The 26,946-nt window shown below is 45.3% G+C and overlaps 1 protein-coding gene across 1 annotated transcript; it reads left to right on the top strand.

Annotated features, from left to right (window-relative positions):
* The first annotated feature begins 17,745 nt into the window (after positions 1–17,745).
* LOC116501372 (transcription factor BTF3-like) lies at positions 17,746–26,451 on the top strand. The gene is made up of 6 exons (XM_032206884.1): positions 17,746–17,870; positions 18,153–18,221; positions 21,582–21,695; positions 21,905–22,106; positions 25,528–25,581; positions 26,100–26,451. The coding sequence occupies exons 2-6, from the start codon at positions 18,153–18,155 to the stop codon at positions 26,144–26,146; spliced, it is 486 nt and encodes a 161-aa protein (XP_032062775.1). The 5' UTR covers positions 17,746–17,870; the 3' UTR covers positions 26,147–26,451.
* Positions 26,452–26,946: the final 495 nt, after the last annotated feature.

Genomic DNA, 26,946 nt, shown 5'->3' with positions numbered 1-26,946 from the left:
TCAACCACCTTACAAAACTATGGAATCCCATGGGTCTCATCATGAGGGGGTTATTCGAAACAGTATATGTTTGTTTCCATAAAGGTCCAGACTATTCCCGGAGGTGGTTCAGTGAATATACCCCCTCAAGGGCTAAGATAGTCCCCAATACAATGACCCTTCCAATTTAAGGGTAAGCTTTTTCTAGCACGCCCGTCTACACATAGCCAATAGAATCCTTTTTGTAGCTTGCAGATTTGTGCGAGAGAATTGAGGCCGTGAGATCCTGAGTTTGTATCCTTTTTATCAGCACATATTGTGACACCTACACCATAATCTCTAATTTTAGTAAGATTAAAAGTTCCTACATATTCTGCCATGCTACAGTTGTCAGGTTCCAGGGCTAAATAACTAAGTGGACCTGTACCTACGCATGGGGTTTTATCGTTTAAGCATCTGGTATATATGTTAACATTTTTGCATGGGATTAGTTCAGATCTCTCCCCTAGATGTTCATGATCATCCCTGCCAAATCAACATGTTCCATTTCTTGGGTGCGCAAAGGTCAATGTCCAATTCATAATTCTAGGTTACTTCTAGGCAGCAGTGTGCACACCCAACAGTCAGAAAGGTTGAAACTATCACTCACTTCCTGGGTGAGTTTCACATAGGTATTTTGCACCCACTGTTCAGTTTCCTTGACCAATGATACCATTAAGACCGTGAGAAATGTAACCTTCCAGGTTGCACCTGAGTAACCTTGCATGGGATCTTGGGTGCCCTTTTCACTCTGGTGTGATAGATCCAGGCATTCTGCTCCTTGATTCTGATTGCTGTGAAAGAGGTAAGGAGTACCTGGAATGGTCCTTCCCAGTGTGGTTTCAAGGTCTTCTCTGCAAGAGACTTTACATACACATTATCTCCAGGTTGTCTATTGTGCACTGGTCCATCTAACCCTCTACCCAGAGTCCCACTCACATGCTTTCCAATTTCATTAAGCTGTTTACCTAAGGCCACCATATAGGAGGTCATAATTTCATCCCCAGCTTTCATGGATATAGGAGACTGACCTTGGTAACGGGGCCCAAGGCTACTTGCTTTAGTTAATTTGCACAATGCACCATAGTTAGCAAAGACACTAAGTAGCATCCTAGTTTAATGTTGTTAGTGCTCTATTTCTACTTGATAAGATTCTCCTAACTCCCTCTCTCAGGCATTAACATACAGGCTGAGATGACAAGGTCAGTAATATTTCTAATGATGCCAGAAGGCCCATCAGATTCGGTTGTGATGATGATGGAGGTGTGAGAAACACTCAGTAGCCAATAACTTCGGCTCAGGCGAGGATCTCAGTGAAGTAGTAATTTATTCACGATTGCAATGGCGGGCGCCCCACAAGCAGGAGAGCTCACCTACTAGTTCCAAAACACAGTTTATATACTTTTTGATGGCAGGACCCTCCCCTGTTTCCCCACTGAGTGGGTAATCCAGGTTCACAATCTATCTGATGCTTCACAAACAATGCATGGCCTTCAGTTGCCGGCCTGTTAAATTTCAAATTTCTTTTGACATTTTTACTGCTTGAAGTGGTAATGTTTCTTCACTTATCTGACTTGACTTAACACCATGATTTTCATCTAATTGTCCTAAGGAGTCTGTTTGTCTGCATTTTACAAGGTTGCCTGCTAAGCTTTCTTATCACTGTAAGCATATCTCAATACCACATTCCTTCCCTCTAAACAATGTAACTCTGCAAAAATGACATTTCTATTCCCACAATTCCCCCCTTTTCTTCTTTATAAACTGTTGATTTTTGCAAAACTTTTCTCTTAGTTGTAATTTGGTAGATATCTTCTTCTTCACTTTCTTTGCTTTCCATTTCCTCTAATATCATCCTCTTATCTGAGTAGGGTGGTGGATCCATGGTCATTTGTTTCACTAGTGCAGTTTCAGTTAACTGCTGGACAAGTCCTCTTACACAGGGGATAGTGAAACAACCAGTGGCTGTCAAAACTCCTCCTACTACGATCAAGGATGTAAATATGGACACTACCATCCCTTTCCATTTACCAAACCAAGATTCCAACCGTTTGGTGGTGGAAGTGTCTGTTCCTAAGTTTTCTGCCAATTCACTGGCAAGGGTGGTAAGCCCTTGCAATGCTCTAGTTACTGTGTCATCCGGGGCAGTATTGTTAGGGATAAAAGTACAATGATGGTTGCCCAGCATCACGCACACACCGCCATTTTGCTGGTGGCATCTAGTTGTTCAGCGATTCCTCTTATCGCATCCCATGTATAATTTATGAATCTTTGCTGATTATAATAAATATAATGAATCCAATCCACATTCTTATTGATTGTTACGTACCAGAACAGTGACTCAAACCCTGCAGCAACTTGATTCCTGGCTTCCTGTCCATCAGGAACTCCTCTAGGCACCCCAATAGAATCTATGTATACTCTGTCATCGAATGATACTTCTAAGCGTCTTTTACTTCTTCTGGGTATTTGTGATGTTTCTCTTTCAAATGCCAGGGTGAAGGGTATAGCTATTTGAACAAGTGCATAAGTGCCTCCCCAATCAGATGGTAGGGTGGACTGTAAGATCTTCCCTCCACAGTACCACCAGAGATCTGCCCTGGGGATCTCAAGTCTTGAGCAGTTTCCCATCAGGTCCTTGGTAGCATTCAAGGTCCTCGTGCACAAGGCAAACTCTCCCAGATGTCAGGTAGCACTCACACCCTGCCGTGAGAGGCAAGCTGTATGGTTACCTACAGCTGTAGAGAATGCAGGGGGAACCCTGATATTGCTATCACGCAAGGGAGGGAACAGCAAAGAGAGACACTTACAGGCCTCATTTCCCCAGGCAGTCTTTTCTTGGTACAATGCAATCATACATCCCCTGGGAGTCCTTGGTCCACCCTCATGGGAAGGGCACTATCTGGGCAATTGGTCATTGCGAGGCACAAGAATAGTAATTGCTATGGTTGAGACTCTGGACAGTATATTTGACCCATTCTATCCAGGCATTCACATCCCCATACCCTGTTTCAAACTCAAATGTTTGAACTGCCACATTTCAAAGAGGGCCTCCTGTTTTCTCTCCTGTTTTCTCCTTTAGTTTCTCCCTTTGTCTGATGGCAATAGAGGATCGTTTTCATACAGCTGTTCTCAATCTGGCTGTTGGGTCTCTCCCAGTTATTTGTTCCCTCTGCTCAATTGTCATTGGGCATTTAAATCTCCACAAGCTAACACTTCACAAGCATCAAACGTGACAGATTGTGGCACATAGCCCTCTGTCAAATTCATCCATATTTTGACAATGTATCCCATCTAACTATTATCTCGTCATGCCTTTTCCAAGTTGCTAATTGACCAAGGCCTTCTCTGAGGCCTACAATTACTAGAAACAAAACTAATAGTTGAACTTTCCCTGTCATTATTTTTAACCCTTAGGTTTCCAAATAATTATTAATACAAAGAATAAGATATATGTACTACTAGAACAAAAACCCCTTGGGAGCACTTTAATTTGCTATCGGCCAGTCCTTTCTCTCACTCACAAGCCACACTCATTAGTTACCTGTGAAAATAAAAGGTTAGTTTACAATTGTAAGCTCTTATCCTGCTCAGAGTCCACTATGAGATTTTTCTCTTCTATTTCAACTTCCAACAAGTCTTTTGTAGGAACAGCTTCCCAGGTACTAGGGTCAACGGATTCATTCACTTGAGTATAGTGAGTCCAACCTTTTTCCGCAGTTCTTACGGCTGCTTCAGTGGTTAGTAGTACTTGGAATGGTCCTTCCCCTTCAGGCCAGAGTTTTGATTCTTTCCAGGTTTGAATCAGGACCCAGTTTCCTGGGTGACTGTAGGGAATGGGGAACTCCAAAGTTGGGGTTTGAGCCAACAGCCCATGGGTCCTGAGAGATGACAAGAAGAGGACAACCCCAGAATATAGTTCTTAAGAAAACTCTCTCTTGTTTCGAATTGTGGTATCTCATCCCTTCTGCCCAGATAGGGTAATCTGAACAGCATCTCATATGGTGATATTCCTATCTTGGTTCTGTTTGAACCTGTAAGAGTGCTAAAGGTAAGCATTTTACGCAAAGAAGTTAGGTTTCTAACACTAATTTAGTTAATTGCTTCTTTAATGTCTGATTCATTCGCTCCACCTTCCCAGAAGAGGAGAGGTGCCAGGGGGTGTGAAAATCCCATTCAGTCTCTAAGGCCTGCATTAACTCTTGCAGTACTTGTGAAGTGAAATGACTTCCTTGATCTGAATCAATGTTTTCAACTATCCCATATCTAGGGAATATTTGCTCCAGTGATACCTTAGCCACTGTTTTCGTAGTGGCAGATACCAAGGGGAAAGCTTACACCCATTCGGTCTCCCTACTTCACCAAACTTGGAGGAGTTGTGGACTCAAATGAGGGCGTAAAGGCCTTGCAGAGGGATCTGGACAGGTTGGAGAGCTGGGCGATCACCAACCGCATGAAGTTCAATAAGAGCAAGTGCCGGGTCCTGCACCTGGGACGGGGAAACCCTGGCTGCACGTACAGACTGGGCGATGAGACGCTGGAGAGCAGCCTAGAAGAGAGGGATCTGGGGGTCGTGGTAGACAGCAAGTTGAATATGAGCCAGCAGTGTGCCCTGGCAGCCAGGAGGGCCAATCGTATCCTGGGGTGCATCAAGCACGGCATCGCTAGTAGGTCAAGGGAGGTGATTGTCCCGCTCTACTCTGCGCTGGTGCGGCCTCACCTCGAGTACTGTGTGCAGTTCTGGGCACCACAGTATAAAAAGGATATGAAACTGTTGGAAAGTGTCCAGAGGAGGGCTACGAAGATGGTGAAAGGCCTTGAGGGGAAGACGTACGAGGAACGGCTGAGGTCACTGGGCCTGTTCAGCCTGGAGAAGAGGAGGCTGAGGGGAGACCTCATCACAGTCTACAACTTCCTCGTAAGGGGGTGTCGAGAGGCAGGAGACCTTTTCTCCATTAACACCAGTGACAGGACCCGCGGGAACGGGGTTAAGCTGAGGCAGGGGAAATTTAGGCTGGACGTCAGGAGGGGGTTCTTCACAGAGAGGGTGGTCGCACACTGGAACAGGCTCCCCAGGGAAGTGGTCACTGCACCGAGCCTGTCTGAATTTAAGAAGAGATTGGACTGTGAACTTAGGCACATGGTCTGAACTTTTGGGTAGACCTGTGCGGTGTCAAGAGTTGGACTTGATGATCCTTAAGGGTCCCTTCCAACTCAGGATATTCTATGATTCTATGATTCTATGATTCTACTTAAGGTAACTCAGTAAAGTCTACCTGTATACTTTGGAAAGGTCAAATCCCTGGCTCCCGTCCCCCTCTAGATGGGTTACAGATGACCTTTTTATTTACCTTTTGACATATGGTACATCCTCTGCACTTCACTGAAGTGTATATTTCTACACAGACATACTTTCTTAGCACAACATCACACATTGCTTGCACCTCCCAATGACTCTCTTGATGTAAAACAGTTAATATTTGCCTCATTGGTGCTTTATTCAGCATTTCTCTACCATCAGGGAGTATCCATTTTCCTTCAGACTTCATGGCTCCTGATTCCTTAGAAAAAAATCTTTCTCTTAAAACTTTTTGGTTCTTTCTTAGTTTTCAACAATTCCCTGAATACCCTCTGGATTTATTCTTCATTTTCCCTCAGACATTAGATGCCTTAAATACCTGACTTCTCTTTCTCCATATTGTAATTTATTTTCAATACTCCCAAGCCCTGCTTTCCCAGAAAGCCGAATACCTTGTTAGTAGCTTCCTTCACAGCTGTTTTCTCCTGTCCTGACAATAAAAAATCATTCATATATTTGTAACAGTAATACCTCCTCGGGAGGTTGGAATTGCTCCAAAATCTGTTCTAGAACTTGCCCAAATAAATTGGTGGCCCTGTAAACCCCTGATGTAAAACTGTCCATCTGTATTGTTGCTTTCACCACCATTTCAGGGTCTTTCCAGTCAGAGGTGAATATATCTTTGCTCTCAGGGCCTGAGAGCACTCCATTAATAACACTGTTATTCCAGTCTAACAATTTACTACTTGAATGCCCAATTTCATCATCAAATCCCTTCCCAACAAGTTAGTCTCTGCCTTGTGTACATGCAATAATTGCCCAGCGATCATTTTATCCCCTAGTCTCAGCTTGGTATCCCCCCAAAGTGGCACTGTTATCCCAGCCCCTTCTGCCCCCATCACTTTTTAGGGTTTCATTAGTTAATTTAATCCCTGTTACTTTACAGGCCAGTAATGACCTAGCTGCCCCAGCGTATTGGGTTCAATGGCAAGGTTCTTCGGGGGGGGGGGGGGGGGGCTGCAGTGGCAGCCCCTGTGAGAAAAATCCAGAAGCCTCCCCGTGGCAGATAAGGGACGATCTCCGCCGGCCCCAAAGGGACCCACCACTGCCCAGAGCCAAGCCATGAGCAACACAGTGGGTGCCTCTGTGAGAGCACATCCACGGAAACAAACAAAAACCTTCTGCTCAACAGCAGCTGGGAGAGGGAGGAGCGAGAAACCTCCCCGCAGACATCAAAGTCAGTGCAGAAGGAGGGGGAGGAGGCACTCCAGGTGCCAGAGGTGAAGCCCCCCTGCGGCCTGTGGAGAGGCCCCTGGTGGAGCAGGTTGTCCCCCCCCCCATCCCCCCTTCCCGATACTTGGGAAACTGACCAAACACCACAGCAAATATACCAAAACTTCTAGACTGTTACTTAGATAATGTCTACATCCCCTTTCCCTGCTCATTCAACTTCAAACAGCTCTATCAAACGTTACATACCACATCTTTAACACTTTTAATAACCCTTTTTAACACTTACTTTCACCAAAGGCTCAGTCATTGGCCAACTTAATTCCATACATTTCTCCCTCCAGGATGCTGAAAAATATATCAGTATACCATATTTCATCCCATTTTCCTTCTTTCCTCCTTCTTCCACTCCGGATATTCCTATTCAAAGTGGCCAGCCTTGCCCCACTTAAAACATCTTATCAAAGCCTGTCCCTGCTAGGATTCAGGCCGCAACACAGGCAGCCTTCTTTGCCTGTCATTCTTTCATCTCTCCTCCTCTCCTTTCCATCCTGGCCCTGACTCCCCCTGAAGATTTTCCTCCTCTTTCTCCAACCCTCTGCCTCACTACCTGCTATATTGTCAATACCATCAGTTCCGCTCTCTGCTTTTCCTTCTCATCTCCCCTCCTGACACACACCTCCAGGGCCTCCCACAGGAGGGCCCCCCAGTGACTGTTTACTACATCCCCCCACCTTCTGAAGCATTTTCTGTGTATCTTGCCAGGCTTTAATCACAAAATGAACTTTCAAGAACCCTTGGGATACCGCGTCCTCAGGACTCATCCCCAAGTACTTTCTCATTCTGACCCCAAGTCTCTCATATGATTTCTGTGTTGCACACTATTATTATTCCAGCCAGGATCAGCAAGTGGGTATTTCTGCTCTGCCGGTATTACCCCTGGTCCTGGAGGATGAGCTCTTTCCCATTCTTGTATAGCAGCTCTCCTCCTGATCATTCCCATTTCTTTCCCTGTAAACAACATACTTACAGACATAATTCCCTCCCCCAAGAGTATAAATAAGGTCGTAGGAACTGGTCTAATAGTTCAGCTAGGCTGTTGGGGTCCTCAAAACTTCTAACCTCTCTGCTGGTAAGGAGGGAGGGGAGTTCACCTAAGAGGATACACAGTGTTAGTACTGTTAGTATCAGGGAAGGCAAAATTCTCAATATATCTTCTACCTTGTTCTAATTCTTGCCAGAGCCTAGAGTACGCTCCTTCTCTAGGGACAGCATTAATTACAGTCCCTGTCTCCCTTCCTGGATCGACTGCTGTTGCCACTGGTGCAATATTAGGATTATAGGGAGCATAATTTGGCTCCTTCTCCGAAATAGGAATCTTATTGTTTACACATAAATGTAAATGTAAAGCCTGAATTTTCATCAGACCCGTATTTTGGCCAAAATACTGCTGTTTCCTTAATTGGTTCTTTTGTCCAGACTGATACACAATATTTAACCTTTTTTTTTTTCTTTCTTTCTTTTACAATCCTCTCTAATTTTATGTTTCCAATTTCTTACCATTCTTCAGGAAGAACTATTAGTAGGCACTCCCCCAGGGATATCTCCCTGTCCCCTGGAACTCATATTTCCCATTTTTCCTAACCCTTGTCAGTGTGCTGCTACAGAAATTTCCCTCCTGCAGTGTACCACACACTAACGTTCCGATTCTGGAAAATGGGGGTGTACTGCCAAGCATTTCCCCATGCAAGTGCTAGCACACACCTATGAGTTTACCAGATTCCCTGGTGTACTTCCAAGCACTCCCCCGTGCAAGGATTACTGTACACCAAATTTCCCTGGTGTAATGCCAAGCACTTCCCTGTGCAAGGGCATACAGTACACCAAATTTCCTGAGACTCTTCCTTTCTCTCCCTTATCTCACGCTTTGTCCATCTCCGGCTGCGCCCCTCGTGGAGGCATGGAACCGCAAATAAGGACTCCACACTCGCTTCATACAAAAGTACGTCTCAATCACACATCACAGAGTCTCACCCGACCCCCAAAGCAATACTTAATATTTCTTACCTTGGTCTGTGCACAGAGTTACTGGATCAATTTGTGAGGAATGTTTTAACAATTCGTGTCCATAAATTCTGTTTGAATCATTTGAATCCTGTCTGCCTCTGGGCCCTGCACTGGCAATTCAATGCTTGAACCACAGCTGCAGTGTGTCCCAGTCTCCCCCTCATTCCTCATTCTAGTCAATTTATCACTTCTTAAATTTATGAACCTGTTTGCTTTTGTTATTCCGGACTTCTATTTCTAACACTGCTATAGATGTGTCTGTGAATGGCTGGGGAAGAATGTTTTAATTACCCGTGTGTCTGGGAGTTTCAGAACAACTGATAACAACTAGTGACTGTTATGGGATACTATGTGGATCTTTGGTATCTGGTTAGGGGGGGGGCCGAGAAAGAAGCTGAAGGGCGGCTGGGAGACAAGATTTGAAGAAGGTGTTTTGAAGAAGGTGTTCCGTAAACTTGGGATGGTGCCCAGTAAGTACAAAGGGGAAGAGGAAGACTGCGAGCCTTCAGCATGGAAGACCCCTAGAGACCCCCAGAAGAGACCCCAGAGGAGACTGCGCATGCTCCAGTAGGAGGGACTGCACCCCGGAAGCTAATTTTAATAATCTATTTTTTTAGAAGTAGTAATGAATATGTATTAGTCTAGGAGCATAAAAATCAGCTGCTTGATGTAACTGGTGTGCATCCTGGTGGAGCGGAGACTCCCGGTGCACCCAGCGCTGTTTGCTTACCTCTATTCCTTTATATCCTTTAATAAATCCTATTTTTCATTTAATTCTAATTTGAATCCTGAGCCATTTATAACAAATTCTTAAAACCCGGAGTGCCTACCTTCTTCCTTTCCCCACTACTTCACGGATCCTGCCTCTTTAATCACTCTCGGGCCCTCTGTCAGCTCTCCGCAGAACTGCCACCTTTGATGCACAGGACCACTGAAATCAGCGGGGCATGCCTTCCTGCTGCTGTGGCGGTGGGGCTCCCCGGTAGGTGACTGGCTCCCAGATGAGCCCCCAAATTGTGAGAAACACTCTAGCCAATAACTTAGGCTCAGGTGAGGATCTCAGTGAAGTAGTAATTTATTCGCGATTGCAATGGCGGGCGCCCCACAAGCAGGAGAGCTCACCTACTAGTTTCAAAACACAGTTTATATACTTTTTGATGGCAGGACCCTCCCCTGTTTCCCCACTGAGTGGGTAATCCAGGTTCACAATCTATCTGACGCTTCACAGACAATGCATGGCCTTCAGTTGCCGGCCTGTTAAATTTCAAATTTCTTTTGACATTTTTACTGTTTAAAGTGGTAATGTTTCTTCACATATCTGGCTAGACTTAACACCATGATTTTCACCTAATTGCTCTAAGGAGTCTGGTTGTCTGCATTTTACAAGGTCGCCTGCTAAGCTTTCTTATCACTGTAAGCATATCTCAATACCACATTCCTTCCCTCTAAACAATGTAACTCTGCAAAAACAACATTTCTATTCCCACAGGGATAAAACTGCAGAGCAACACAGCTTCTCTCTCATGTCACATAGTGAGCATGTGCAGCGCTGATGGGATCACCAGCCTGCCTCCTCTATAAATCTCCTGCACCCTTTTATGTGACACAGGCCCAAACCCCACAAAGACTACTCAGCTATTTGCATGGTGATAATTGTCACTGGAGCCTGATATATGAGTTCCCGATAATTGTGAGATTAGACCCAACAGACTCCTCAGAGTGGACAAAATGTAACACAGTAGTAAACCTCTGAAAAACTGAAATTTCAGACTATGAATGATGAGGAACACAGGCCAAGGAACCTGGTTTACAAATGTTCAAATTCAGAAGCAACTGCTTGAGTTAGAGCTTTGGAGGTGTGCACTTCATTCTAAGAACAGGAATCAGATAATATAGAAAAATATTCATATATCACAGAATCACAGAATCACAGAATCACAGAATTTCTAGGTTGGAAGAGACCTCAAGATCATCAAGTCCAACCTCTGACCTAACGCTAACAGTCCCCACTAAACCATATCCCTAAGCTCTACATCTAAATGTCTTTTAAAGACTTCCAGGGATGGTGACTCCACCACTTCCCTGGGCAGCCTGTTCCAATGTCTAACAACCCTTTCGGTGAAGAGGTTCTTCCTAACATCCAACCTAAAACTCCCCTGGCGCAACTTAAGCACATTCCCCCTCATCCTGTCACCAGGCACGTGGGAGAATAGACCAACCCCCACCTCACTACAGCCTCCTTTAAGGTATCTGTAAAGAGTAATAAGGTCGCCCCTGAGCCTCCTTTTCTCCAGGCTGAACAAGCCCAGCTCCCTCAGCCGCTCCTCGTAGGACTTGTTCTCCAGGCCCCTCACCAGTTTCGTCGCCCTTCTCTGGACCCGCTCAAGCACCTCAATGTCCTTCTTGTAGTGAGGGGCCCAAAAGTGAACACAGTACTCGAGGTGCGGCCTCACCAGAGCCGAGTACAGGGGGACAATCACCTCCCTAGCCCTGCTGGTCACACTGTTCCTGATACAAGCCAGGATGCCGTTGGCCTTCTTGGCCACCTGAGCACACTGCTGGCTCATATTCAGCCGACTATCAACCAACGCTCCCAGGTCCTTCTCTACCTGGCAGCTCTCCAACCACTCATCTCCCAGCCTGTAGCTCTGCTTGGGGTTATTGCACCCCAGGTGCAGGACCCGGCACTTGGCCTTGTCAAACTTCATACAGTTGACCTCAGCCCATCGGTGCAGCCTATCCAGATCCTCCTGCAGAGCCTTCCTACCCTCAAGCAGATCGACACATGCACCTAACTTGGTGTCATCTGCAAACTTACTGAGGGTGCACTCGATCCCCTCATCCAGATCATCAACAAAGATATTAAAGAGGACCGGCCCCAGCACCGAGCCCTGGGGAATGCCACTAGTGACCGGCCTCCAACTGGACTTGACTCCATTCACCACGACTCTTTGGGCCCGGCTATCCAGCCAGTTTCTAACCCAATGAAGCGTGCGCCAGTCCAAGCCAAGAGCTGCCAGTTTCTTGAGGAGAATGCTGTGGGAGACGGTGTCAAAAGCCTTGCTGTAATCATGGTAGACCACATCCACAGCCTTTCCCTCATCCACCCAGCACGTCACTTTGTCATAGAAGGAGATCAGGTTCGTCAAGCAGGATCTGCCTTTCATAAACCCATGCTGACTGGGCCTGATCACCTGCTTGCCCTGCAAGTGCCGCGTGATGACTCTCAAGAGGATCTGCTCCATGAGCTTCCCTGGTACTGAGGTCAAACTGACAGGCCTGTAGTTTCCCGAGTCTGCCCTCCGGCCCTTCTTGTAGATGGGCATCACGTTTGCTAGCCGTCAGTCCACTGGGACCTCCCCCGATAGCCAGGACTGCTGATAAATGATGGATATTGGCTTGGCCAGCTCCTCTGCCAGTTCTCTCAGTACCCTTGGGTGGATCCCATCTGGCCCCATCGACTTGTGCACATCCAAGTGCCGTACCATATATATATATATTCAGATAGGGTAGAAAAAAGGCATGTTCAGACCTCAGTGATGCAAAACATCACTACAGAAGAAAAGCTCTGAGAACCAAAGAGAGTGCAAACAGCGTGTTCAACATGAAGAGAACAGTTGCATATGGGTGATTGATAACATTAAAGAGGATGCAGAGTCAAAGCAAAAGAACTAGGGTGGAAAAATTATAAAAGGAGATGAATCACCATATAGGCTGTGGTTACACACAGCCTTGAAAAAAAGTCTACGTAGTTTGATTTTGGTGATGAAGGACTGGCTTTGTGCCTGGAAGGCCACATTGCAGCAGCTGTTTAGTGCAGCATTGCCCTAGATGGATTGAGAGAAAAAAAAAAGGGGGGGGGGGGCAGAGTTGAAAGAAGAAAAAACATGGATACAGGAACATAAACAAGACAAAAGTACTACATCTAAATCATAGAATCATAGAATCATAGAATCATAGAATCATAGAATATCCTGAGTTGGAAGGGACCCTTAAGGATCATCAAGTCCAACTCTTGACACCGCACAGGTCTACCCAAAAGTTCAGACCATATGCCTAAGTTCACAGTCCAATCTCTTCTTAAATTCAGACAGGCTCGGTGCAGTGACCACTTCCCTGGGGAGCCTGTTCCAGTGTGCGACCACCCTCTCTGTGAAGAACCCCCTCCTGACGTCCAGCCTAAATTTCCCCTGCCTCAGCTTAACCCCGTTCCCGCGGGTCCTGTCACTAGTGTTAATGGAGAAAAGGTCTCCTGCCTCTTGACAACCCCTTACGAGGAAGTTGTAGACTGTGATGAGGTCCCCCCTCAGCCTCCTCTTCTCCAGGCTGAACAGGCCCAGTGACCTCAGCCGTTCCTCGTACGTCTTCCCCTCAAGGCCTTTCACCATCTTCGTAGCCCTCCTCTGGACACTTTGTTTTGTTTTGTTTTGTTTTAAGTAAAGGGGCAGGTCTCCTGCCCCTTTTCTTGCCTTCTTGCTCATAGGGATGCACCAATCTTGAGCTTGGAGGAAGTGCAACAACACAACTCCAAACCTTGTGATGGGCCCTGCAGCCACTCCAACCCCTGCGATGGGCCCTGTGGCCACTCCAACCCCTGTGACAGTCCCTGCATCAACCCCAACTCCTGCGATGGGCCCCATGGCTCCGCCAGAGAACCAACCTGTGCCAGTATCAGTTGCCCCTATATGCAAGACAAAACAGTGCATGTGAAAGTCAGTTCAGGAGGCCTGTGCACCTGAAAGCTGATATTGTCTGCGCAGGAGAGGGAGGGAACCTGAACTGAGAAGTGTTTGTTTCCTCTTTCCTTCCATAGGAGTGCTGACAGGGTTGCTTATAAATAGCAGCAATCTATGGTCAATCTAGAAAAAAGTTAATTAAAAGGTAACTGAATCAGATATGAATGTGAACTTGATTGCAGAAGTTACTTGGCATATGAGGTATGAAAGTCACATGAAAAGAGGTATCGTGGTGTTAGGGGCAGAGAGATGCATTTGTCTGTTTTGCTTTCACTTCCTAGGAGGAGGGAACTGCAATAGCTTGTCTTTCCTAGCTTATCTGCTACACTTAAAGTGGGTAAAGCCCCAGCCCAATCTGTCTGGTGCGCTTGGGATAGAGAGTCATGAGAAAATAAAATACAAGCTTTACCTAGTCAGATCAAAGTCTATATAGTTTTGTATCTTATAACAGATGTCAAGGATAGGAGAACAAGGCAATACTTCTGTGTGAAACACCTGCCACTGGATATTTGTGGAGGACCTAATGGGAGCCAAACTGCTCTGTGAGGCACTCAGCTAGGTAGCTCACTTGCCAGACTACATTCAGGTATGATCACAGCTCACCCTATGTTCAAAGAAGCCTGTCTCTATGGTCTTTACAATTAGTCACAAGTTTTTTAGTTGCTTTAGACCTTTCCTTTCTCCACTGCTGTGGGTCCCTTGGTCACTGGGAGCCTCAGCCATGCTGTTCAGGAGCCTCTGCGTGGTCCCTGAGCTGCCTGGCCTCTTCAAGTTGCCCATATTAATGTGAGCCCAAACTCCCAGTATTCTAAGGACCACCTGTTGGGCTTCACACACTACTATTTCCAGTTTCAATCATGCTTTAATTCATTTAATGAATGCGGTTCAGTGAAAAAGTTAATAAGCAATCAGGCAATTAAGGGCTTTATCATAATACATTCAAGGGGCAGTGTTGAGGTTGTGTGCACATTTTGCAATTGGGAGTCCTAGGGTTAGAAACATGACTACATTCTAGCATGACTACGCTATTCATTACCGCTGGGTCCTTTCTCTTATTTACTGTATAAGACAACATGGAATCCATTGTCTGTAATACTAAGAAAGTTGGAAAAAGGAGGCTTCATCATAATATTTCCCCCTTCCTCTTTCTGAGCTGCTTTCCCAAAACTATGATTTTAAGAATGGAAGTTGTTTCTTGTGGGATTCTAATAGCAAGCATGTGCACAGTAAGAAAGGCATGGAAAAAAATAACCTGCCTCCAGCACAACCATCTTCAGCTGTTCAGTATTTTACTCGGTATGGTTTCCACAGTGTCAGAAGAGCTAACAGAAATGAGAAACCCCCTGCACAAGATCTAATAATTTTACATATGACTTTTGACTGAACTTGCCTGACTAATGTGCTTTAAAATAAAACCCCATGCTTAACAAATCCAACTTGGAATATTTTCTTTGGCTTCCAGTTCCCTGGCATTCAAGCACTGCTGCTTGATCATCAAACCAAAAAAAATGATTAATTCTAACTTGCAGCAGTTCCAGGCTTCCAGTGACAACATTGTTTTGCATTGTTTATATTTCTGAAAGATTGTTTCTCTAGGACATATCAAGGCCAAACGCTTCTATGGATTCAGTCAGTACAGCATCACTGAATCCAGTGAATGCAGAGCTAGTTTGCCTCAGATGTTAATCTGGCATATTTATATTCCTGTCTACTTTCTATGGGATTAAAGCAGCTCTAGCTGCTCAGGTTATTTTTGAATGCCTGTAGTTGCCAAACCAATTTACCACAACACTCTAGGTCCTAAGGAACTAATTTGGGTATCTTCAGAGTTGCTGTGCAGAGATGAGGAGACAGGACCTGGGCACAGGTGTCAAGGCACATTTTGTTAAGTGAAGATAGCTCATTGAGATGAGGCCCTGTGCAAGACCAAGGGAGACACAGCTACTAGCACCAGAAATATGCAGTGGAGTGAAAACTGCCGAGGTCAAAGCTGAGCCCATGCAAAGGAAATGGAAGTGGAGGCAAGAAGGAGACCAAGAAAAAAAAAAGAAAAAGAAAAGGAGGACTAAGGAGAATCTCCATCCTTTACTGGATGCAGGAGGAAACCTTGTTACAAAAGATGAGGAAAAGGTGGAGGTGCTTAATGCCTTCTTTGCCTCAGTCTTTAGCAGCAAAACCAGTTGTTCTCTGGATACCCAGTACCCTGAGCTGGTGGAAGGGGATGGGGAGCAGAATGTGGCCCTCACTATCCACGAGGAAATGGTTGGCGACCTGCTACAGCACTTGGATGTGCACAAGTTGATGGGGCCAGATGGGATCAACCCAAGGGTACTGAGAGAACTGGCAGAGGAGCTGGCCAAGCCACTATCCATCATTTATCAGCAGTCCTGGCTATCGGGGGAGGTCCCAGTGTACTGGCGGCTAGCAAACGTGATGCCCATCTACAAGAAGGGCCGGAGGGCAGACTCGGGAAACTACAGGCCTGTCAGTTTGACCTCAGTACCAGGGAAGCTCATGGAGCAGATCCTCTTGAGAGTCATCACGCGGCACTTGCAGGGCAAGCAGGTGATCAGGCCCAGTCAGCATGGGTTTATGAAAGGCAGGTCCTGCTTGACGAACCTGATCTCCTTCTATGACAAAGTGACGCACTTGGTGGATGAGGGAAAGGCTGTGGATGTGGTCTACCTTGACTTCAGCAAGGCTTTTGACGCCGTCTCCCACAGCATTCTCCTCAAGAAACTGACTGCTCTTGGCTTGGACTGGCATACGCTTCGTTGGGTTAGAAACTGGCTGGATAGCTGGGCCCAAAGAGTCGTGGTGAATGGAGTCAAATCCAGTTGGAGGCCGGTCACTAGTGGCATTCCCCAGGGCTCGGTGCTGGGGCCGGTCCTCTTTAATATCTTTATTGATGATCTGGATGAGGGGATCGAGTGCACCCTCAGTAAATTTGCAGATGACACCAAGTTAGGTGCGTGTGTCGATCTGCTTGAGGGTAGGAAGGCTCTGCAGGAGGATCTGGATAGGCTGGACTGATGGGCTGAGGTCAACTGTATGAAGTTCAACAAGGCCAAGTGCCGGGTCCTGCACCTGGGGCGCAATAACCCCAAGCAGAGCTACAGGCTGGGAGATGAGTGGTTGGAGAGCTGCCAGGTAGAGAAGGACCTGGGAGTGTTGGTTGATAGTCGGCTGAATATGAGCCAGCAGTGTGCTCAGGTGGCCAAGAAGGCCAACAGCATCCTGGCTTGTATCAGAAGCAGTGTGACCAGCAGGGCTAGGGAGGTGATTGTCCCCCTGTACTCGGCTCTGGCGAGGCCGCACATCACGTACTGTGTTCAGTTTTGGGTCCCTCGCTGCAAGAAGGACATCGAGGTGCTCGAGTGAGTCCAGAGAAGGGCAATGAAGCTGGTGAGGGGTCTGGAGAACAAGTCCTGCGAGGAGCGGCTGAGGGAGCTGGGTTTGTTCAGCCTGGAGAAAAGGAGGCTCAGGGGCGACCTTATCGCTCTTTATAAGTACATTAAAGGAGGCTGTAGTGAGGTGGGGGTTGGTCTGTTCTCCCACGTGCCTGGTGACAGGACAAGGGGGAATCGGCTTAAGTTGCGCCAGGGGAGTTTTAGGTTGGATCTTAGGAAGAACTTCTTTACTGAAAGGGTTGTGAGGCATTGGAACAGGCTGCCCAGGGAAGTGGTGGAGTCACCATCCCTGGACGTCTTCAAAAGACGTTTAGATGTAGAGCTTAGGGATATGGTTTAGTGGGGACTGTTAGCGTTAGGTCAGAGGTTGGACTCGATGATCTTGAGGTCTCTTCCAACCTAGAAATTCTGTGATTCTGTGAAAAAAAAAACAACAACAACAACAACAAAAAAAAAAAACACACACAAAAAAACAAACAAACACGTACTGCTGAAGAGAAAGGGTAACTGTCACATAGTCTGAATGTGCTCTGTACTACATCTAAATGTATGTTTTTTTGTTTGTTTGTTTTGTTTGTTTGCTTTTGTTTTTTGAAGTAAAAATAAATACTCCAAGAATCATGAAGGATTTCTGATGACGGCAGAAAAACACTCTAAGACAGGGTGACAAGTTACAAAAGGAAACGACAGGTGCTGAAAGCAAGAAAGGGGCTGAGAGGTACAGCCATGTGCTAGGGACCACTCATCGAGCCAGACGCAGGGAAGAATCGATCCCGTTCCAGGGGCCAGGGGCTTAGCCTCACACCCTCACTCGACCGTACAAATAAATCTTCTTTTTGAGCTGCGGCATGCAGGAGTCTAAAGATCTCCGCAAGCATTTGCTACAGGGACGATACCACCTGACCAACCCCCAACTCCTCCTGCGGTGACGGTGACAGCTCTACCCGCCGCCGCAGAGGAGGAGATGACTGCACATGCGCTGTGCGACACGGAGTACCTCCCTTCCGGCCGCCATCTCGGTATCTGCCGCGGCTGCACTTCGCCCTGTGTTCCGGTTTGGGGGTTTTGTGTTTTTCCTCGTTTTGGTAGCGCTGTGTTCGTCCCGGGAAGGTACGAGGGAGGCCGTGGGGGTGGTTGGGAGGGTTCATTACGTGTCTGGGGATGGCGGCGGTGGCTGGGGGGGGGGGGGAGGGAGGACGGTTATGGGCTGAGGTACTGTGCGCGAGCAGACTTTTATCTCACTCCCACCATGGCGGGGCTGGGGCGTTCTCCTGCTGGGGGTGTGTGGCTGCAGAGTCTATGATGCATACTTACTTCACCACTGGGTTGCTGTGGCTTGTGGTGTCGGGTGTTTCCTGGCTTGTTTTATAGGCTTTCTTGTTGCTTCTGCAGATGAAAGAAACAATCATGAATCAAGAAAAGCTTGCCAAGCTCCAGGCTCAAGTGCGCATTGGTGGCAAGGTAGGAATCGCCTCCCCTACCTGTCTCCTGGCTTATGAGACTGCACGTCTCTGCCCACATGCAGGGCCTGGGACATGAGGCCCTGAAAGCTTGGGTGGGGAGCAGTCCTGGGGGTTATCAGTTCAGCTTGACTGTAGGGGAAGCTGTCCTGCTTCAGTGATCTCTAGCAAGTTCAGCAGAAGCAGAATGTAGGAGCTGAACTTCCAGCTTTCTATGTTATAGCTGACTTGAAGCATATGTTCTCGTATGGGCAGTTAGAAGGCACTTAAGGCTTAAAGTAGACCTTAGAGCAAGTGAGCTCAGGTATAGCTCTCATAATAAATTATAGAGGGTTATGTTCCAAATTCAAGTCATACATCCTTAAGTTGACCATGGCAGTTTTCTTGCCTTTTAGGACAGCTGAAATTTCTGTACTTGTCATGCTCTTATTATTATAGAATTAGGAAGTATAATGTGCTTGGAAGATCCTCTTATTTTATCATGACATTTGGATACACTTATAATCTGAAAAATAAATAAAGACTTTGAACATACGTATGCTAGCAAATGTTTAAGTTACGGTTTGAGTTTTTTAGCAAGGACTCATTAATAATAGTTTATATATTTGAGGAAATATATATGTGTTATTTTGGAATAAGAACTATTCAACAAAACTATTACTGACAGTCTCAAGTAGCTTTCATTTCTGTGTTGAAGTTTTTGTCTTCAGCTGGAGACTTAGCTTTAAATCAGAGGAAAACTAGTTTTTAACTAGCTTGATGATTTTGCATGTTCTTTAAATGGGTTACTAATTAACCAGAGAACTACTCTATTATATTGTTGATTATGTGTATGTTACTGACATGTATTCTAACACGTTTCTGTCATTGATCATGTAAGAGTATGCATTCAGGTTGCAGCTCTTACAACTCTATGCTCAATATATGTCTTCTAGAGACATTAAGTGATGCTTATAATATGCTGGTGATGCTGCCATTCAGCTTCGAAATTGGCCTGTGAAATACTTTGAATGTCTGAGCTTGATGGTTTTTTGTTTGTTGGTTTTATAACTGGAAATGATTACTAGAATTCTTTGTGACAAAGTCACCGTATAAATGGAGATTGCCTCCTCCACACTCAAAGTAATCAGCTAAGGGGGAAGAGTAATTTCTCCTTGTGTGGAAAGGCTGCACATTCTCTGCTGAAAAATTTTCATGACATAGCGAGGCTTCAGGTCTTACAAGCCAAATATTATATTTAGGTGGAGGGGTATTGCACTTATGTGTAATTTGAGATTTTTGTATAGGGTGTTGGTACAGCTAAACATCATGTCTTCTCTTCCAAACCTTCTTAGAAGACTGGCAAATGACTGGTCTGCTGTACCCACGTTGTTCAGTACAGACGTAGAGGGGTGTGAACAGCATGTCTCAGCTTGATCAGGGTAGAATTTGCTTACTAAAATCCTGTGATCTTCAGAAGCTTGAATTTGCGGAGATAAAAGCAGCAGCTATTCACTTCAAATTAACTTGAGATTGTTTGAATCTTGATATCCCTATGTAATATAGGTAAAGGTGTGCATGTGGGGGAAGAGGCATGTGTTCCTACATAGCCTTTGATTCAAGACAATTTGTAAGAACTTATTGAGAAGTCTTTTGTTCAGACCAATTTAACATAGGCCTTGTATTGCTTGATTTGTGTGGTAGTCAAGGTACATGAATGAAGCCATTTCTTTCATTACTGTCAGGGAACAGGGAATCTACATCAAGCTTTCTAGACAAAAGACTAAATTTCTGTGTTGTAGTCTTCCACATCTTAGCTTCATTTGATCTAAAGACAAATTACAGAATCACAGAATGGTTGAGGTTGGTCCAACCCCCCTACCAAGCAGGGTCACTTAGTGTGTGTTGCACAGGATGATATCCAGGCAGGTTTTGAATATCTCCAGAGAAAGAGATTCCACAACCTGTGCCACTGCTCTGTCACCTGCACAGAAAAGAAGTTCTTCCTGATGTTCAGATAGAACTTGCTGTGCTTCAGTTTGTGCCTGTTGCCTCTTGTCCTGTTGTTGGACACCACTGAAAAAAAAAGTCTGGCCCCATCCTCTTGGTGCACCCTCCCTTCAGATATCTGCATATGTTGATAAGATCCCCTCTGTCTTCTCTTCTCCAAACTAAACAGGCCTGGCTCTCTCAGCCTTTCCTCGTATGAGAGATGCTCCAGTCCCCTTATCACCTTTGTAGCCCTCCGCTGGACTGACTTCAGGAGCTCCATGCCCCTCTTGTACTGGGGGCAGAACTGGACACAGTACTCCAGTTGAGGCCTCACCAGGGCTGAATAGTGGGGCAGGATCACCTCCCCTGACCTACTGGCAACATTCTTCCTAATGCACCCCGGGATACCATTGGACTTCTTGGCCACAAGGGCGCATTGATGACTCATGGCCAGCCTGCTGTCCACCAGGACTCACAGGCTCCTCTGCAGAGCTGCTCTGCAGCAGGTCAGCCCCCAGCCTGTACTAGTGCTCGGGGTTATTTCTTCCTAGGTGCAGGACCCTGCACTTGCCCTTGTTGAACTTCATGAGGTTCCTCTCCACCCAACCTTCCAGCCTGTCAAGGTCCTTCTGAATGGCAGCACAGCCCTCTGGGCTATCAGTCACTCCTCCCAGTCTTGTGTCATCTGCAGACTTGCTGAGGGTATACTCTGTTCCACCATCCATGTTGTTGATGAATAAATTGAATGTCACTGAACCCAGTGCGTCAGACCCCTAGGGGACACTGTTAGCTACAGGCCTCCAACTGGACTCAGTGCCACTGATCATGACCCTCTGAGCTCTGCCCTCCAGCCAATTGTCAATCCACCTCACTGACCACTCATCTATCCCACACTTCCTGAGCTTGTCTGTGAGGATGTTATGGGAGACAGTGTCAAAAGCCATACTGAAATCAAGGTAGAGAACATCCACTGCTCTCCCCTTGTCCATCCAGCTAGTCATGTCATCATAGAAGGTTGGTCTTAGAAATTAAAGAAGACTGTCCTCAGTCTTTGGTTTTATGCCTATGATAACAGTTGAGGGAAAACTTGCAATTTTTCTTTTCTAAGTACGATGCTGCAGAATTCCCATGAGAATTGTGGAATAAAGGTTCTCTAGTTCATTGCTTTCTAAAAACTTCATGCTTCTCAGGAGCATGCAAAGCTTGCCTTATAGGAAGGGAAAGACTGCTACAGTGTGGTTGGAAGTGTGGAGTGGTGTGTGCCATAACACAGAAATGGGACTGTGTATATTAAGTTGATTTGTAGATGACTGCAGAGAAGTTATGTGGCTCTGAGGATTAGTTTGTGAAGAACTACTTAAATACTAATTTTATTTTACTTTATGCAAAGGGTACTGCCCGCAGAAAGAAGAAGGTTGTCCACAGAACAGCTACAGGAGATGACAAGAAACTTCAGTTTTCTTTGAAGAAACTGGGAGTCAACAATATTTCTGGTATTGAAGAGGTAAATGCTTCAAAGGGGAAAAATGATTTTCTATATAGAAATATAAAATGTATCAATATTAATTTTCTGGTAAGTAATATCTTAATCTGGTCTGTTTAAGTATATTAGTAAGTCTTTATTGAGCTCTAGGAACTTCAGCTAGTTTCCTGTTAAATTGAAAAATTACGTCAAACTGCTCGAAATGTATTGGATTTTTTTTTTTCTTTCAGGTAAATATGTTTACCAACCAAGGAACAGTCATTCACTTCAATAACCCTAAAGTTCAGGCATCTCTGGCTGCTAACACTTTCACTATTACTGGCCATGCTGAGACAAAGCAGCTGACAGAAATGCTTCCTAGTATCTTAAATCAGCTTGGAGCTGACAGTCTCTCCAGCCTGAGGAGATTGGCAGAAGCCCTACCCAAGCAATGTAAGTTGAAACTTGTCTGCTACCAGCATGAAATGCATTCGTAGGCTTGCTTGTATAGCTGCAGTGAAATTCAGTGCATTCCTACTTTCTGCAAACGTATTTTAACGTGATTATAAAGAAATGGAACTCAGATCTTATGTATAGCTCAAATCCAACAAAGCATATAACAGTAAAGCAGATGCACTTGTTTCTCAGTATATCCTGCAGTTGTTCTAGGTCTAGAAAGTTGTTGCTAGAGTTGATTTCATGGTAGTTTACTTCTTGATGTGGCTACCGTATTTAACTCTGGAAGAATTAAGTTCTTAAAAGATATATTTTGAATATGTTTGTCTTTTCCACTTTGAATGGAAACTTGAGTGACTTGAGGACGGGCATCTTGGTAATGCTTTGCACCCTCACAAGTATGATGAAGGTATTTCTTGTGTGGGCTTTTTGATAGCTAAGAGGGAATTACACAGTTCTTATATGAAAGCGTTATAATTTCTGTATGTGTGTAGGACAGTGTAGAGAACAGGACTGGTATGAACATTAAGCTGGATATGCCAACTTCCTATTCCATCCTTAAACTACTAAAAGAACAAACATTCAGGTTCTCTCTAGAATTGTGTGGGAAAAGTAGAGGAGAAACTTAAGTATGTAGTGTTTGGAAAAGGTGGTACTGCTACAGGTCAAGAATTGGGAGGAAAAAGGCTTGTAGACACTTGGGAACGTTCCTCATGTCCTGCAGGTAGGATCTTCCCACTTTCTGTTCTCAAATACTTTGTTCCATACCTTGGAAGGAATGGACTTCCGAAACACAGAGAAAATGAAGAAGCTTATCAAGGTGTCCAGTTTTTGGTAGTAATGAACTTGATTGTTACACTTCTTTCTGTGCTTTGTTGCCGGCAAAGACAGCCTCTTTTTCCATTCCTAAAGTTGATGTTACTTCCCTCCTGTTAACTTCCTACTGAAAAAAAATCCCACTAGAAGTAGTTTTCAGGAGGTGGTAAACTGCTTCTTTCCCTGTGCAGCTCAGGTCCCTCCTTCCTAATGTCATCTCTGTAGCTTCTGTGTGATAGTAGCAGGGCTTGAAAGAAAGAAAACTTGAAGGATTAAAAATGATCCACTAAGATCTCTCTTCTCATAACAAAATGGGTATATTCTGGATAAGCTGAATTGTGCAGTTTTAGTATTAGGGAAGCTTGTTTAAAGTGCTTCCTTTTGTATGACTTGGTAAATGGCTATTTTTTTCTACTTCGGGTGGATGTTGAAGTAGTTGTACAAAACTTTCCATTCAGCATTGTCTGCTAGATTTGGAAGCCTGACATCAAAAGAGTGAAGTATCTGAGATAACTGTATTTGTAGGTGCTAAAGGAAACTTAGTCTGGTTTTAGGGGTGAGAGAAAAATGCAGACAGCTTAGGAGGAAATAACATGGTGTCGTGGTTCCGCTCGAGTGGGCAGCCGAGCTCCACCACAGCCGCTCTCTCACTCCCCCTCCTCAAAGAGGAATGGGGAGAAAATATGTGAAAAGGGCTCAAGGATTGAGATAAGGACGAGAAAATCACGCAATAATTATTGTAACGGGCAAAACAGACTCGGCATAAGGAGATAGTAAGATTTATTGCCTACAACTAACAAGCGAGAGAAGTGAGAAAACAAAGGAAAAAAAAAAAAACAAAAGCACCTTCCCCCCATCCACCCTCTTCCACCTCCTCCCCCCGAGCGGCACGGGGGAATGGGGGTTATGGTCAGTCTACAGCACTTCTTCTCTGCCGCTCCTTCTCGGTCACTCTCGTCCCCTGTGCTGTGGGGTCCCACCCACGGGATGCAGTCCTTGATGAACTGATCCGGCGTGGGCTTCCCACAGGCAGCAGCTCTTCCAGAACTGCTCCAGATATGGGTTCGTACCATGGGGTCCATCCCTCAGGAGAAAACTGCTCCAACCTGGCTCCCCTACGGGCAGCAGCTCCTGCCGGGTCACCTGCTCCTGCGTGGTCTCCTCTCCATGGGCTACAGGTCCGGCCCGGAATCTGCTCCGGCAGGGGTCTTCCACAGGCGGCAGCCTCCGTCGGTGCAGGTCCACCTGCTCCACCGTGGTCTCCTCCATGGGCTGCAGCGTGGAACCCTGCTCCACCGTGGTACTCCATGGGCTGCAGGGGGGCATCCTGCTTCACCATGGTCCTCACCACAGGCCGCAGGGGACTTCTGCTCCGGCGCCTGGAGCACCTCTCCCCCTCCCTCTACACTGACCTTGGCATGTGTAAGGCTGTTCTCTCACTCCCTTGACTCTCCCGGCTGCTGTGTGGCGCAGCGTTTTTTTCCCTGTCTTAAATATGCTCTCACAGAGGCGCAAAACAACATCGCTTATTGGCTCAGATCTGGAAAACAATGGGGCCCTTCCCAAACATGGGGCAGCTTCTAGATCTTTCTCACAGAAACCACCCCTATGGCTCCCTGCTACCAAAACCTTGCCACGTAAACCCACTACACATGGTACCAGCTTTCTGCTGTTAAAAACAAAAAGAGTTAGTGATGACCTCATCACAAGCCCTTTTTCAGACCAAAGTTTCTGCATTGATTTGTCCTAGTTCTCTGAAATCACTGTAACCTGATTTTAGAAGTCTGGTATAAACCCATCTTTCCTCATGTTTTCCTTGAAAACTGGGAAGGATTAATTAGAATAGACTGAGATGATTGAAAATGTGGGATAGCTTAACCTAGGTAGTACTACTAAAAATAGCAGTAGTAGTAGTGGCACAGGCACCCAGGGACCTGAGTTAACTATTCCTAGCATTAGAGTGCCACGGTTTCACAGATACTAATTGGCCTGCTACATTGGACATGTTTAAGTCCCAGTATCTTCAGTAAATGGGAATAGTGACTGAGTTTGCAGAGATGTGGACCAAAACACGTGGTTACCTCAATTGCTTAAGTGTAAAATTGTGCATCTAGTTTCATATTCCTCTGACTTTTCCAGGGAACAAGATGATCTTTAAGAGCCTTTAGTTATAGCTGTCTGCCTGCAGCTTCAAAATTACACCTTAATTTTTCTTGAAGGCCAAGGATCATAAGGACTCATCTCTTTTCCTTATAAATTGTTGATGTTGTAAAATAAGTAAGCTTTGAGAACCTCTGAGTAGTCAGAGGTTCATTTTCAGCTACAAAGTGCTCAATGGCTCGAGGTACAGGATAGTAACTAGCAAACTGTTTCTAGCATGCATCTTCGCATTTCCAGAGTTTGAGCATGATCAGTAACAAAGGGAATGTGAGCTTCCTAGGCTAGTTGTGTTTATTTAGCAGGGGAATTGTTTAGAGCATTGCAGCTTAACTCAGACTCTTAGCAAATGTTTTCCAAAAAAAACAAACCAAAACAAAAAACTTTGTAATCAAGATGCCTATGGTGAGCTTGAATAATGATTTGAAACTACTTGCTCTTGCAGCTGTGGATGAGAAAGCACCACTTGCTACTGGTGAAGATGATGATGAAGTTCCAGGTAAGAACGAACATGAAATGGAGGATAAGGAAGTGATTTTCTGAGAGAGAACATGTGTAGCATAAGGTTAAGCCAAGGACAGAAGGAGTATTGACTAGTCACTTCTTGTTACAGAATTTGAACGGGTTACATATCTGTTTTCAGACACTGTGAGACTGGGTGAACCATTGGTTTGAGGTAGCATTTGTCCTGTGGATGAGTAATAACTATGGCTAAGTTAATTATTTCATCTTCAATAAGAAGGCTGGGAAGAAACTGCCTTGTTAGTATCACTTTGCTTAGTTGTGGGTATAGTAAAGTTAAATGATAGTAGTTGGTTCATTATAATGCATAATTCTAAAACTTCTTGGCATAAAGAATGAACCCTGGAGCTCTTAAACGTTATTTGATCTGTATTTTCTAAGATGACTTCTTTTTTTAACCTTTTAAGTGCTTGATATGAGGTAGAACTTCAGGAAAAAAAAAGTGTGGCAAAGCAGAAGCGGATCAAACTCTAATATCAATGTTTATTTTTCTAGATCTTGTTGAAAACTTTGATGAAGCTTCAAAGAACGAGGCAAACTGAACCAAGTGTCACTCTGAATTAAGTTAAAACTCGAAAAAGCTATATGGAACCGCTATTTTATATTGTGACTTATATTTGAATTTATTTCCTAATGAGTTCTCAAAACTTGTAATTGAAAACCCCTTGAACCTGCAGCTCTTCTTAGTTACTGTTTGTATACAATATTATTTTTGTGGCCTGATTGAATAAACTTATCCTTTGAAATATGTCAGATTGCTAATGAATCTCTGCCTAGATCCAATTTTTGAGTAACTTGTATGCAGTCAAAACCCCATCTCTACTGAACTTTAGTATACAATTAAAAATATATTAAAGAAAAAAAACTTTTTTTGATGTGGCTCTTTGTCAGGAAAGTGTGTGGGTGTGGGAAATGGCTGTAAATAATAAATCATAAAGGGTATTGCTTCTCTGCAGAAAAGCATCTTCATCGATGACCTTGATGAGGGAATAGTGTCTGCCCTCAGCAAGTACGCCGATGACACAAAGCTGGGAGGAGGGGCTGACATGCCAGAAGGCTGCGCTGCCATTCAGCGAGACCTCGACAAGCTAGAGATATGGGCAGGAAGAAACCAAACGAGGTTTAATAACAGCAAGTGTAGAGTCCTGCACTTGGGAAGGAACATGTATCAGTACGGGCTGGGGGATGACCTGCTGGAGGGGAGCTCTGAGGAGAAGGACCTGGGGGTCCTGGTGGATGACAGGCTGACCATGAGCCAGCAGTGTGCCCTCATGGCCAAGAGGGCCAATGGGATCCTGGCGGGCATTAAAAGGAGTGTGGCCAGCAGGTCAAGGGAGGTGAT

Source organism: Aythya fuligula, chromosome W (genome assembly GCF_009819795.1).
Source record: "Aythya fuligula isolate bAytFul2 chromosome W, bAytFul2.pri, whole genome shotgun sequence".
Classification (NCBI taxonomy): domain Eukaryota; kingdom Metazoa; phylum Chordata; class Aves; order Anseriformes; family Anatidae; genus Aythya; species Aythya fuligula.
Note: the sequence above shows the minus strand (reverse complement) of the source record. Positions and strands in the feature narration are given on the sequence as shown.